The sequence below is a fragment of the Oncorhynchus mykiss genome, chromosome 21, assembly GCF_057628025.1.
Source record: "Oncorhynchus mykiss isolate SJ-2025 chromosome 21, ASM5762802v1, whole genome shotgun sequence".
In the NCBI taxonomy this organism is placed as follows: domain Eukaryota; kingdom Metazoa; phylum Chordata; class Actinopteri; order Salmoniformes; family Salmonidae; genus Oncorhynchus; species Oncorhynchus mykiss.
Genome location: NC_143042.1, coordinates 13,002,210 through 13,015,630, shown reverse-complemented (window position 1 = coordinate 13,015,630; position 13,421 = coordinate 13,002,210). Strand labels below are relative to the sequence as shown.

Here is a 13,421-nt window from a genome sequence, read left to right as displayed (position 1 = left end):
TTTCATTACGTGCTTTGGGAGAACAGTGACTCGGCACCTACACAGGTAGAGCAGCTCCTCTCTCCTCTCTCATGTGGATCTTAGTGTGCCGATTCATATTCCCTTCCAGCAGATGACGCACGGATCACCGCTCATTGCTGAGACACTTTGAATAAACACATGCTGAGGCTGAAATGTTGACCTCTGAGTGAGATTACAATCTGTTGTGCGTTTGGCTCTGGAAAGATTCAGGCCCAGTCTTCAAATGGTATCTACAGCTAATTAGCACGTAGGACTGGCTCTTCAAGGGAGCATATCACTCTTCACTCAAATAGGCCACTCTGTTAGTCAGGAGCATTTGACAGAGTGGAGGTTACTCCCACTTGTCTTCTAATTGTACTGCTTTTGGTATTTGAGAAATTAGCCAAGGTCGTTCTGTAGGTCGTCGAGCAGAGCCTTCATCATTGTGCTCAATAGAGGAAGTAGGCTGTCTGGGGACTTGAGACAATATTATTATTCTCTGTTACGTTGGGTGAATACTGGGTGCTCAAGAAAACTTCTCAGCACTACACAAATCATAAAACGTCCATGACTATAGTCTGTGAGCTTTAAATTTTACCAGTACATTACTTTAGTTACCTGTACAGTGTGTGTATCCCACAAACTCATAATCTATTCCAATGTCTTCCTCCCTACTTATCCCCTTACAGAAAGTTCAAGTTGTTGTAACCGTTCTGGACTATGACAAGATCGGCAAGAACGATGCCATCGGCAAGGTCTTTGTGGGCCTCAACAGCTCGGGGACGGAGCTGCGCCACTGGTCGGATATGCTGGCCAACCCCAGGAGACCCATCGCCCAGTGGCACGTGCTGAAGGTGGAGGAGGAGGTGGACGCTCAGCTCTCCACAAAAAAATAGGCAGGGCCCTTTCAGCACCTTCCCCATAGTGCTCTTTAGCCAGTATGTGTAAATACCTCAGTGATATATGAGTCCATCCACCGTCAAACCAATCCAGCCAACACCCATCCTTCCCACCAACCCCATACTACTTGTCTTACCGTCTTCTTTTGTAATTGTCAATGGTTCTTTCAAACCCCTAGGCCCTGTCGTTCAGATTTGTGTTTCTATTTGTCAGGTTGGGAGTCCCCGCCCCTGACTATGTTGTCCATCTCTGCACCCTGATTCCCCTTAACCAAATTCCCCCTTCTTTTAAGCAATATGATCTGTATAGATAGTGCATGACTGAAAGACATTTATTGTACCACAGTTGTATATATCAGTCTGCAGACAAAAATTATTTCTAGTTTATGTTGGTATGTTGTTACCCGTTTCCTAATCGATGTATATCTGGATGTTTTTAATAAGATGTTCTATTTTAAATGATGTAAATGCAGATATAGGAGAGACGATATTATATATTACAGGATAAAACATTTTGACCTTATTGCATTCCAGAGGAAGAAGAAAGCAATTCCAACCTGTAAGATGCTAGTGGAAGTATAGTCACATTGTAAAGGACTGTGTCTGGCTTTATGTTTACTAATGAACCATTGCAGAAAAAAAGTTGAAATACACAGAAAACTAGGCCGTTAACTACTATGGTTTCATGGGAAAATATATTCTGCTGGATAGTATACAAGCACATGGTTTCTTATACACCTTTTTATACACATTTCTCCATCAGAGGACCTACTGGTTTTGCTTGAAACACAATGTTCTGGAGGATCTCTCAAATCGATGCAAACCGGTTAGCCTTTTTCCTTTTCCTTAAGCAGGGCATCACCTTGTGACACAGTCAGTTACTTCGAAGTGAAATAGGTCCTCATTTGAAAGGCCATCTTTTCATTAAATGATTTACTTTTTACAGACCGGTCCTCTTAAACCCAAATGACTATTCCGCCAAACCCCCCCTCGGAAAGTGATCCCATATGAAATAGAATCAAGCAGTAGCCATTGTGTCCTTAAGCTTGTTGAACAATATTTACTTTCAATAGCCTTGTCGTTGGAAACGGATTATGTTGAGAACATTGGAGTCTCAAGGTCTCCATAGATGGAACAAAGACTTTTGACTCTAAGCTTTTAGATGACTATTTTTTAGATAAATTCAGCTGATTTTTTTTGTAAACTGCATGATTTTTTAAACAATATTTGCTAAAGGCTGGGATGGGATGGGGGGGGGGGGGGGGGGAGATCTACCAACACCATGGGGCTGTCTCTTATGATAACATCCCCTTGCCTTCAATCTATTTAATCTAGATTAAAGCTGAATTTAGTGATTTGATGGGTCAGTAAATGATTATTATATTGACTGGAAGTAAAGTGAGTTTCTAAACACTGCCATTTTCAGGGAGGTGACACATGTATAGTACCTTCTCTCCATGCACACTCCCACTAGGTAGTGGTCGTAGCTTTGGTTTATCGGGAACAATGTATTTGGCTGCACAAGGTGCCCTAAATAGCAGCTTTGTGTTGCCTTCTCACAGTGGCAATAGAGCTAGCCATGTTATACTGCCAATCTTACTTTCTGTACGGCTACTGTTTTGCACTGTATGTCTTTGAACCGGCAATAGCTTGTTGACTTCTTTACACTATGTTGACGGGCCTTATTTAAGGACGCTCAATGCGCAGGGGAGCAACAACCATATACTGTATCTCTTCGTTGAGTAAACCGTAGTTAGCCAGTTTTCTATTGTTGGCTCTCAGTACAACACCAAGAGAACAATGGGATATAAACAATGACTGTAAAAGTTAATGGTCTGCATAGGGGATAATATTTGTTTATATGTCCTTTACTACGGGCCCAATAAGACGCTTGAATCCATGAAATCCGTGAAGTCTCTTATCTTGGAGGAACCTCCATGCATATACTGGATGCTAGCTTCAGGAGTAGTTTCTAAGTGTTTTCAATGTTATTGTGTAGTTGATAGCACTATTATGAAAAAGCTATTTGTCATTCCATGGGCGTCTCTGAGGACAGCTTTGTGTGTCACTGTGACTGCCGTGCGTGCTTAGAGGTGTAGACTTTATCAATAGCGACAAGTTTGTTCTGTAGTGACGTTGTACTGCCATTTCCCTTCCACATGCTGAGAGAGTGCGTGGCATCGTCAGTTCTTATAACTGTGCAGCGGCCGGTTGGTTGATTGACAGGGCTACACACAGGAGTTATAGAACGTTTTATGGGAGAGCGAGAGTGGTTGGATTCACACAGCATTTCGTTGAGCACTGTGCAATACTTGTATGTTCATCCCATAGTGTTGTGTGGGTTGTGTTTGCCCGAGGAAAAAAATGAATATTTAAAGTTTAAAGACTCCTATCAAGTGAGACGTATTCCTCTCCAGTGAGATGGTTAGGACACAGCACATGTAGATTCTGTGGTGGTTGGAGTCTGACATCTAAAATCCTTCTGTTAAGGGTTCCCTCCTATCCAGTTCGTTTTTTTCTTGCACACAGATTCGGCTTCAGAAGTTTCAGGACATAGTGGGATTGGGAAATACCAAAATATGACGCACGCACACACACGGAAACATTTAAATGACCCGTCACCCTCTGAAAGTACATATGTACATATTTTCATCATTTTCCAAAAAGTGATTTATTTATCATATTGAAATGGTCATGATCATTACCGAAACATATCACATCTTGTCATGACAACGTCATCCATCGTTGCATCAACCTGATCTACTATACTATATCTAATTATGATTATTTTTTATTACTAAGTTATGTTTTACAACCCTGTTGAAAATACTTTTATATTTGAAATGAAAACTCTGAATGTACAGTATGGACTGTGTGTTTGTGGTGATTAACTGTGAGATTAGTACTTTTTTTTCATTGTTGCAAAAATATGTTGATTTGTGTGTGTTTTAATTTCTGTATTTAAATACCCTTTTGGGTAGACCTTCCCCGGATAAACTATACATTCCAGAAACGTGGAACATACATTTAATCACAGCAGTATGTGCCCTAATGAATTACATTCCCTCTTGAACTAAATATTTTTTCATTTAACATATTTATTATGCATCCTTTAAATCATGAATTACAACAAACAAAAAAATGCTTGTTTAAATAAAACAAGGATAAAACGAAGGCTCGGTATTTGAATGGAAGGAGCAGATCCACAGGGGTACGACTAAATCACGAACGAAAGGCTGTAATCGGCATTTAAAGGGGAAGGAAATCAAAATGTTTCAACAAAAGAAAAGGAAAGCGTCAAACTCTTGAGGGGCGGACACTACAGTAAGAGGCAGCATTACAGGATCAGATTGTGAGGTGTGTAACTTACTGTACCACAAGAAAAGCCACTAGCTGCAATGTAATGCTACTCTTATTGGTCCCCCCTACTAAATCATGGAAGCAAAACCCCTCACACTCTATTCAAGAAAAGACCATACATCTCACTGTGTGACCAGAAACATATAAGATTCTCTAAAATGACGACAACAAAAAGCCACTCTAACCTTTCAAGACGAAGCTGTGTAAAGTATTAGAGTCTGATGCTGTAGAAAGATCCTAGTTGCCTTTGTGTATATCAACTGCCTGCTTGAGTATTTTCTGTGTTGACATTTTCTCTGTAATCTTGTACAACTGTTTGGGCTGTTTTTCCTGCCATATCGCTCGCGGTGACAGCGAGCTGACAGTTACTGTATATTGCTGTGTATACCTTCATTTTTTATGAGGTGTTTTACAGTTTTGTTTCACTTTGTGTAGTGATTCACTCTGTGGAGTTTTTTTGACTGTTGTTATATAACTTCATATACACAAATGATCAATAAAAATGTTTTATTTCCTGTTGATACAGAACCTTTTTCAAGTGCTTTTTTTTTCTTTCCGGATGCTGGTTTGGTTCACTTACCAACTTTTTACGTGGATTTTGATGTGTGAGCAGATAATACTCACATTCACATGTTAGACAACATGCCTTCATCAGCACAAGAATAAGAAGCATTGAGTGAATTTAATAATAAACATTGAGTGCATATGAAGCCTAGATTTATTTTCATTATGAGCCAGATCTAGGAATTGCTGTGATCTATTTAGTAAACACAAGAGACCAGAGAAATGTATGAGTGTGGCGGTATATAGCATCAACAGTGGCATCTAGTGGTCAAAATCTGGTAAATTCACACTAAATAATCCAAGTGATTTAAATTACAAAACAAAATGTATGAGGGGGAAAAAACATCTCCAGATTCACAGGGAATACATTACATAGTATGGATAAGCAATACTACAAGCCACAGCTTCATACTATGTGTCAGACATAGAGAACTGACACAGTATATTGGTTGTTGGGGGGTCTGTGTGTGACTTTTTGACCATTCGTTTTGTAGAAAGGATGTCAGCTACTATATTTAGTGAATATTATATGAACCCTATATATTTAAATGGTCAATTTGGATGCAATTAATTAGCGTAATTTCCCAGCGATCCAATTATATTTCAACAAAATAATGTTGCATGAATGTTAATCTTATCTGTTTCTAACCACATAAATTATTTCAGAACAATCTGAGATGGTGGGTGTCCTTTTAGAGATGGAATGACCCTACAATCATTCAGACATTATCAAATGACTAATGCGTCTTCATTCATTATACTTAATACATTAGTAACATTTTTATTTATTTATTTTAATTTGATTTAACCTTTATTTAACCAGGCAGGCTAGTTGAGAACAAGTTCTCATTTGCAACTGAGACCTGGCCAAGATAAAGCAAAGCAGTTCGACACATACAACAACACAGAGTTACACACGGAATAAACAAACATAAATCAATAATACAGTAGAAAAATCTATATACAGCATTTGCAAATGAGGTAGGATAAGAGAGGTAAGGCAATAAATAGACCATGGTGGCAAAGTGGTTACAATATAGCAATTAAACACTGGAATAGTAGAAAGTGCAGAAGATGAATGCGCAAGTAGAGATACTGGGGTGCAAAGGAGCAAGAAATAAATAAATTCAGTATGGGATGAGGTAGATTGGATGGGCTATTTACACTATGTACAGGTGCAGTGATCTGGGAGTTGCTCTGACAGCTGGTGCTTAAAGCTAGTGAGGGAGGTAAGAGTCTCCCGCTTTAGTGATTTTTGCAGTTTGTTCCAGTCATTTGCCGCAGAGAACTGGAAGGAGAGGCGGCCAAAGGAAGAATTGTCTTTGGGGGTGACCAGTGAGATATACCTGCTGGAGCATGTGCTACGTACGGGTGGTTGCTGCTATGGTGACCAGTGAGCTGAGATAAGGTGGGGCTTTAACTAGCAGAGACTTATAGATGACCTGGAGCCAGTGGGTTTGGCAACGAGTATGAAGCGAGGGCCAGCCAACGAGAGCATACAAGACGCAGTGGTGGGTAGTATATGGGATTTGGTGACAAAACGGATGGCACTGTGACAGACTGCATCCAATTTGTTGAGTAGAGTGTTGGAGGCTATTTTGTACATGACATCGCCGAAGTCGCGGATCGGTAGGGTGGTCAGTTTGATGAGGGTATGTTTGGCAGCATGAGTGAAGGATGCTTTGTTGCAAAATAGGAATCCAATTCTAGATTTAATTTTGGATTGGAGATGTTTAATGTGAGTCTGGAAGGAGAATTTACAGTCTAACCAGACACCTAGGTATTTGTAGTTGTCCACATAATCTGAGTCAGATCCGTCCAGAGTAGTGACACTGGACGGCGGGGCAGGTGCGGGCAGCGATCGGTTGAAGAGCATGTATTTAGTTCTACTTGCATTTAAGAGCAGTTGGAGGCCACTGAAGGAGAGTTGTATGGCATTGAAGCTCACCTGGAGGTTTGTTAACGCAGTGTTCAAAGAAGGGCCAGAGTTATACAGAATGGTGTCGTCTGAGTAGAGGCTGATCAAAGAATCACCAGCAGCAAGAGCAACATCATTGATGTATACAGAGAAGAGAGTCGGCCCGAGAAGTGAACCCTGTGGCACCCACATAGACACCGCCCAGACAACATACCCCCTGATTTGACATACTGAACTCCATCAGAGAAGTAGTTGGTGAACCAGGCGAGGCGATCATTTGAGAAACCAAGGCTGTTGAGTCTGCCAATAAGAATGTTGTGATTGACAGAGTCAAAAACCTTAGCCAGGTCAATGAATACGGCTGCACAGTAATGTCTCTTATCTATGGCGGTTATGATATTGTTAGAGGACCTTGAGCGTGGCTGAGGTGCACCCATGAACAGCTCTGAAACCAGATTGCATAGCGGAGAAGGTATAGTGGGATTCAAAATGGTTGGTAATCTGTTTGTTAACTTGGCTTTTGAAGAGCTTAGAAAGGCCGGGTAGAATAGATATAGTTATGTAGCAGTTTGGGTCTAGAGTGTCTCCCCCTTTGAAGAGATTCCAATCTATGGGAATCTCAGATGATACGAAAGAGAGGTTGAACAGGCTAGTAATAGGGGTTGCAACAATTTTGGCAGATTATTTTAGAAATTGAGGGTCCAGATTGTCGAGCCCGGCTGATTTGTAGGGGGTTCCAGATTTTGCAGATCTTTCAAAACATCAGCTATCTGGATTTGGGTGAAGGAGAAGTGGGGGAGGTTTGGGCTAGTTGCTGTGGGGAGCGCAGGGCTGTTGACCTGGGTAGGGGTAGCCAGGTGGAATGCATGGCCAGCCGTAGAGAAATGCTTATTGAAATTCTCAATTATAGTGGATTTATCGGTGATAACAGTGTTTCCTAGCATCAGTGCAGTGGGCGGCTGGGAGGAGGTGATCTTATTCTCCATGGACTTTACAGTGTTCCAGAACATTTTTGAGTTTGTGCTACAGGATGCAAATTTCTGCTTGAAAAAGCTTTTTGGGCATGCTTATTTAAGATGGTGAGGAAGGCACTTTTAAAGAAAAAACAGGCATCCTCTACTGACGGGATGAGGTCAATATCCTTCCAGGATACCCGAGCCAGGTCGATTAGAAAGGCCTGCTCGCTGAAGTGTTTTAGGGAGTGTTTGACAGTGATGAGGGTGGTCGTTTGACCGCAGACCCATTACGGATGCAGGCAATGAGGCAGTGATCGCTGAGATCATGGTTGAAAACAGCAAAGGTGTATTTGGAGGGCAAGTTGGTTAAGGATGATATCTATATGGGTGCCCGTGTTTACGGATTCATTGATCATTTGTGTGAGACTGAGGGCATCAAGCTTAGATTGTAGGATGGCCGGGGTGTTAGGCTTGTCACAGTTTAGGTCACCTAGCAGCACGAGCTCTGAAGATAGATGGGGGGCAATCAATTCACATAGGGTGTCCAGGGCACAGCTGGGGACAGAGGGTGGTCTATAGCAAGCGGCAACAGTTTCTGGAAAGATGGATTTTTAAAAGTAGAAGTTCAAATTGTTTGGGTACAGACCTGGATAGTAAGACAGAACTCTGCAGGCTATCTCTGCAGTAGATTGCAACTCTGCCCCCTTTGGCAGTTATATCTTGTCGTAAAATGTTATAGTTAGGGATGGAAATTTCAGAGAATAGTTGGTGGACTTCCTAAGCCAGGATTCACACACGGCTAAAACAAACTTAGGGAGGAGGCTTCTAATGTTAACATGCATGAAACCAAGGCTTTTACGGTTACAGAAGTCAACAAATGAGAGCACCTGGGGAGTAGGAGTGGAGCTAGGCACTGCAGGGCCTGGATTAACCTCTACATCACCAGAGGAACAGAGGAGGAGTAGGATGAGGGTACGGCTACGGTTATCAGGACTGGTCGCGATGTAGAGGCCAGTTGAGTACCCCCTCGAGCAGAATTACGTCATAGTCCAGTCCTGAAGGATCGGCGGGGTTCCGTGCTCCGTACCGACAGTAGAAGGGGTCCAGGTATTGTAGCCCAGGAGTGGCTGATGGGCATCTTTAGCAAACCGGGAGAAAGGGCCTAGCATGGGCTAGCTCCAGGCGAATTGTTGCTTGCTCATGCTAGGCCCTCCCGGTTACCGACGTTAGCCAGTACTCGGGTAGCAGCTAGCTAGCTGTGAAGATCCATGTGAAAATGTCCAGAGCTTGCGGTAGGAATCCGGGGATATGGAGAGAAAATAGGTCCGGTATGCTCTGGTTTGAGTCGCGTTGTACAAACTGGCGAGAGCTTTCCAGGCTAAAGGTTAGCTGATGACCGCTAGCAGTGGTTTGCTGACTACTAGCAAATAAAACTGTGAAGGACCTCGGCGTTACTCTGGACCCTGATCTCTCTTTTGAAGAACATATCAAGACCATTTCAAGGACAGCTTTTTTACATCTACGTAACATTTGAAAAATCAGAAACTTTCTGTCCAAAAATGATGCAGAAAAATTAATGCATGCTTTTGTCACTTCTAGGTTAGACTACTGCAATAATCTACTTTCCGGCTACCCGGATAAAGCACTAAATAAACTTCAGTTAGTGCTAAATACGGCTGCTAGAATCCTGACTAGAACCAAAAAATGTTATCATATTACTCCAGTGCTAGCCTCCCTACACTGGCTTCCTGTCAAAGCAAGGGCTGATTTCAAGGTTTTACTGCAAACCTACAAAGCATTACATGGGCTTGCTCCTACCTATCTCTCTGATTTGGTCCTGCCGTACATACCTACACGTACGCTACGGTCACAAGACGCAGGCCTCCTAATTGTCCCTAGAATTTCTAAGCAAACAGCTGGAGGCAGGGCTTTCTCCTATAGAGCTCCATTTTTATGGAACGGTCTGCCTACCCATGTCAGAGACGCAAACTCGGTCTCAACCTTTAAGTCTTTACTGAAGACTTATCTCTTCAGTGGGTCATATGATTGAGTGTAGTCTGGCCCAGGAGTGGGAAGGTGAACGGATGGGCTCTGCAGCAACGAACCGCCCTTGCTGTCTCTGCCTGGCCGGTTCCCCTCTTTCCACTGGGATTCTCTGCCTCTAACCCTATTACAGGGGCTGAGTCCCTGGCTTACTGGGGCTCTCTCATGCCGTCCCTGGAAGGGGTGCATCACCTGAGTGGGTTGATTCACTGATGTGGTCATCCTGTCTGTGTTGGCGCCCCCCCTTGGGTTGTGCCATGGCGGAGATCTTTGTGGGCTATACTCAGCCTTGTCTCAGGATGGTAAGTTGGTGGTTGAAGATATCCCTCTAGTGGTGTGGGGGCTGTGCTTTGGCAAAGTGGGTGGGGTTATATCCTTCCTGTTTGGCCCTGTCCGGGGGTGTCCTCGGATGGGGCCACAGTGTCTCCTGACCCCTCCTGTCTCAGCCTCCAGTATTTATTCTGCAGTAGTTTATGTGTCGGGGGGCTAGGGTCAGTTTGTTATATCTGGAGTACTTCTCCTGTCCTATTCGGTGTCCTGTGTGAATTTAAGTGTGCTTTCTCTAATTCTCTCTTTCTCTCTTTCTTTCTCTCTCTCGGAGGACCTGAGCCCTAGGACCATGCCCCAGGACTACCTGACATGATGACTCCTTGCTGTCCCCAGTCCACCTGGCCGTGCTGCTGCTCCAGTTTCAACTGTTCTGCCTTATTATTTATTATTCGACCATGCTGGTCATTTATGAACATTTGAACATCTTGGCCATGTTCTGTTATAATCTCCACCCGGCACAGCCAGAAGAGGACAAGCCACCCCACATAGCCTGGTTCTTCTCTAGGTTTCTTCCTAGGTTTTGGCCTTTCTAGGTAGTTTTTCCTAGCCACCGTGCTTCTACACCTGCATTGCTTGCTGTTTGGGGTTTTAGGCTGGGTTTCTGTACAGCACTTTGAGATATCAGCTGATGTACGAAGGGCTATATAAATACATTTGATTTGATTTGATTTGCTCTCCAATATATCGTCCATGTAAAAAACCTGTCTGATCAGGATGAACAACATCTGGTAAAACCTTTTTTATTCTATGTGCTATGCATTGCGCCAGGAGTTTTGCATCACAACATTGAAGTGTAAGAGGCCTCCAGTTTTTTAAATGGACTGGATCTTTATACTTACTACCTGGGTCTTGTTTTAATAATAAGGAAATCAGACTTTCTTGTTGAGTACCTGAAAGTCTACCATTTGTATAGGAGTAATTAAAACATGCTAATAATGGATCTTTGAGTACATCAAAAAAGGTATTACCATCAAGCCATGGTGTTTTTCCAGAATGAAAAGATTTAAATTGTAATTATTCGCCTACCTCCTCATGCCTTTTGCACACAATATATATAGACTCTTTTTTTTCTTTTTTTCTACTCTATTATTGACTTGTTAATTGTTTACTCCATGTGTAACTCTCTGTTCACACTGCTATGCTTTATCTTGGCCAGGTCGCAGTTGTAAATGAGAACTTGTTCTCAACTAGCCTACCTGGTTAAATAAAGGTGAAATAAAAAGCTCAAAAAGTTCATCTTCTGTAAGTTGGCCTTCACACTGGTCTTTCTGTAAATGTGTTAATTTCACATTATTATTATTGTTATTAGGAAAGAAATGCATCATTCAGTGGAAATGGAGGAGACTGAATAGAAAACATATGCTTAAAATATTTTGCTTCCTCTTTCAAAATATAATTTGGTGAATCCTTGTTGACTCCATCATTTATAATGAGTAAAACAAATAAAATTGGTAGCATTTCTATGTTGAATTTCTATGTTGAATTCTTAACAACCATTGCCATTCTAGCGAAGGCTCATATCATATAGCCTAGTTCAGAGCGTGCGCAGACCACTGGCTCTAGTGTTTATGGACATGTTCATACTCTCCCTATCCCAGTCTGTCTTCGCCACTTGTTTCAAGATGACCACCATCGTGCCTGTACCCAAGCAAGCTCAGATAACTGAATGACTATCGCCCCATAGCACTCACTTCTGTCATCATGAAGTGCTTTGAAAGGCTAGTCAAGGACCATATCCCCTCCACCATACCCTACACCCTTGACACAGTACAATTTGCCTAGTTTCCAAGAGGGGAAGCATTGGAGTCAACATACAATTCATTATTAGTGTTCTTAATGTTTTGTACACTCAGTGTAACGCTACTATAATAAGTCAACTATAATAAACCTGGGACACCAGCCTTAAACTCTGAGCCACTCTAGTCTACTCCTCTGTAGTGGCCCAAAAAGCAGAGTATATTCTTGGCTCATGCTGTTTAGTATGGTCACAGAAGATTAGGGTTGGGGAGTAATTTACATGTTACATGTAATCTGATTACATAAAAATATAACTGTAATCAGTTAGGTTACCAGCTAAAATATTGTAATCAGATCGGCATCTGACTGTAAGGCGCTACAGAGGGTAGTGCGAACAGCCCAGTATATCACTGTGGCCAAGCTTCCTGCCATCCAGGACCTATATAATAGGTGGTATCAGAGGAAAGCCCATAAAATTGTCAGAGACTCCAGTCACACAAGTTATAGACTGTTTTCTCTGCTACCGCACGGCAAGCGGTACCGGAGTGCCAAGTCTAGGTCCAAAAGGGTCCTCAACAGCTTCTACCCCCAAGTCATTAGACTGCTGAACAATTCTTCTTGAACTGCACTGTTGGTTAAGGACTTGTAAGTAAGCATTTCACAGTAAAGTCTACACTTGTTGTATTCGGCGCATGTGGCAAATAAAGTTTGATTTGAGATTGGAGACACTTTCGAAAAACTAGATTACTTCTTGGATAACTTTTAGGATGTTTCCTAGAAGAAAAACTCCCATTATGAAACATTTCTGTTTTCTCAATGACATTCAATTCAACATTGAAAAAAGGCGCAAGTTTAAGTTTGTTCCACCTGAGCGAGTCTGACTACATGTCAGCGACCACTATGACACACACATTTTTCTTCTTCTAATGCCTCTTAAGGGTAAAGTCATCCAGAAGTAAATGAAAGTAACAAGATAACATTACTGTGTTTGAGTAATCCAAAAGTTATGTTACTAATTACAATTCTGGACAGGTAACAAGTAACTGGAATGGATTACATTAAGAAGGTAATCTACCCAACCCTGTGAAGACCTTGCATGTCACAGCTCTCTCTACAAGATGGAGACACAAGACCGTTTTTACACTGATTCTGCATGATGTTCTTCACTACAAAGACTTGGGCATTTGGAGTGAAGTATGAATGTTGTTTACTGCTGAGGTGAGGTTCCTCTGTTAGAATGGTGGCTTGTCCATCAAAGTATCAGGTAACACGTGCTATTTAATTCAAACAATTCAATTAAAACCATTATTAGTGTACTCTTTATCATCATTTGCTTACATAGTTTTCCTAAATGCATGCAGTGCACTCTATATCAGCCCAGGCCATCCATTGACTTTTAAAGGCCCTGATTTACACGAGTCTTTGCTGCCATCTACTGGACTTGTCTAATATGTCAATTGGCTCCATACACATCTGTATGATAGAATCATTAGAAATTACCATCATATTAATCAACATAGCTTAAATGGCAATTTCACCACTTTTCAACTTCATTTTCGATTATCTCCAGCACAATACAAGTGTCTAAATATGTGAAAATTGTGAATTTTTCTT

General features: G+C 41.9%; 1 protein-coding gene across 6 annotated transcripts in view; it reads left to right on the top strand.

Annotated features, from left to right (window-relative positions):
- Positions 1-4,784, top strand: part of LOC110500005 (synaptotagmin-1) — a 217,711-nt gene extending 212,927 nt beyond the window's left edge. For all 6 annotated transcript variants that reach the window (XM_090213828.1, XM_090213825.1, XM_036957293.2 and 3 more), the window contains one exon: positions 690-4,784. In XM_090213828.1, the coding sequence (XP_090069954.1) occupies positions 690-896 (207 nt within the window). In that variant the 3' untranslated portion in view covers positions 897-4,784. The remainder of the gene's footprint in view (positions 1-689) is intronic.
- The last annotated feature ends 8,637 nt before the right edge of the window (positions 4,785-13,421 follow it).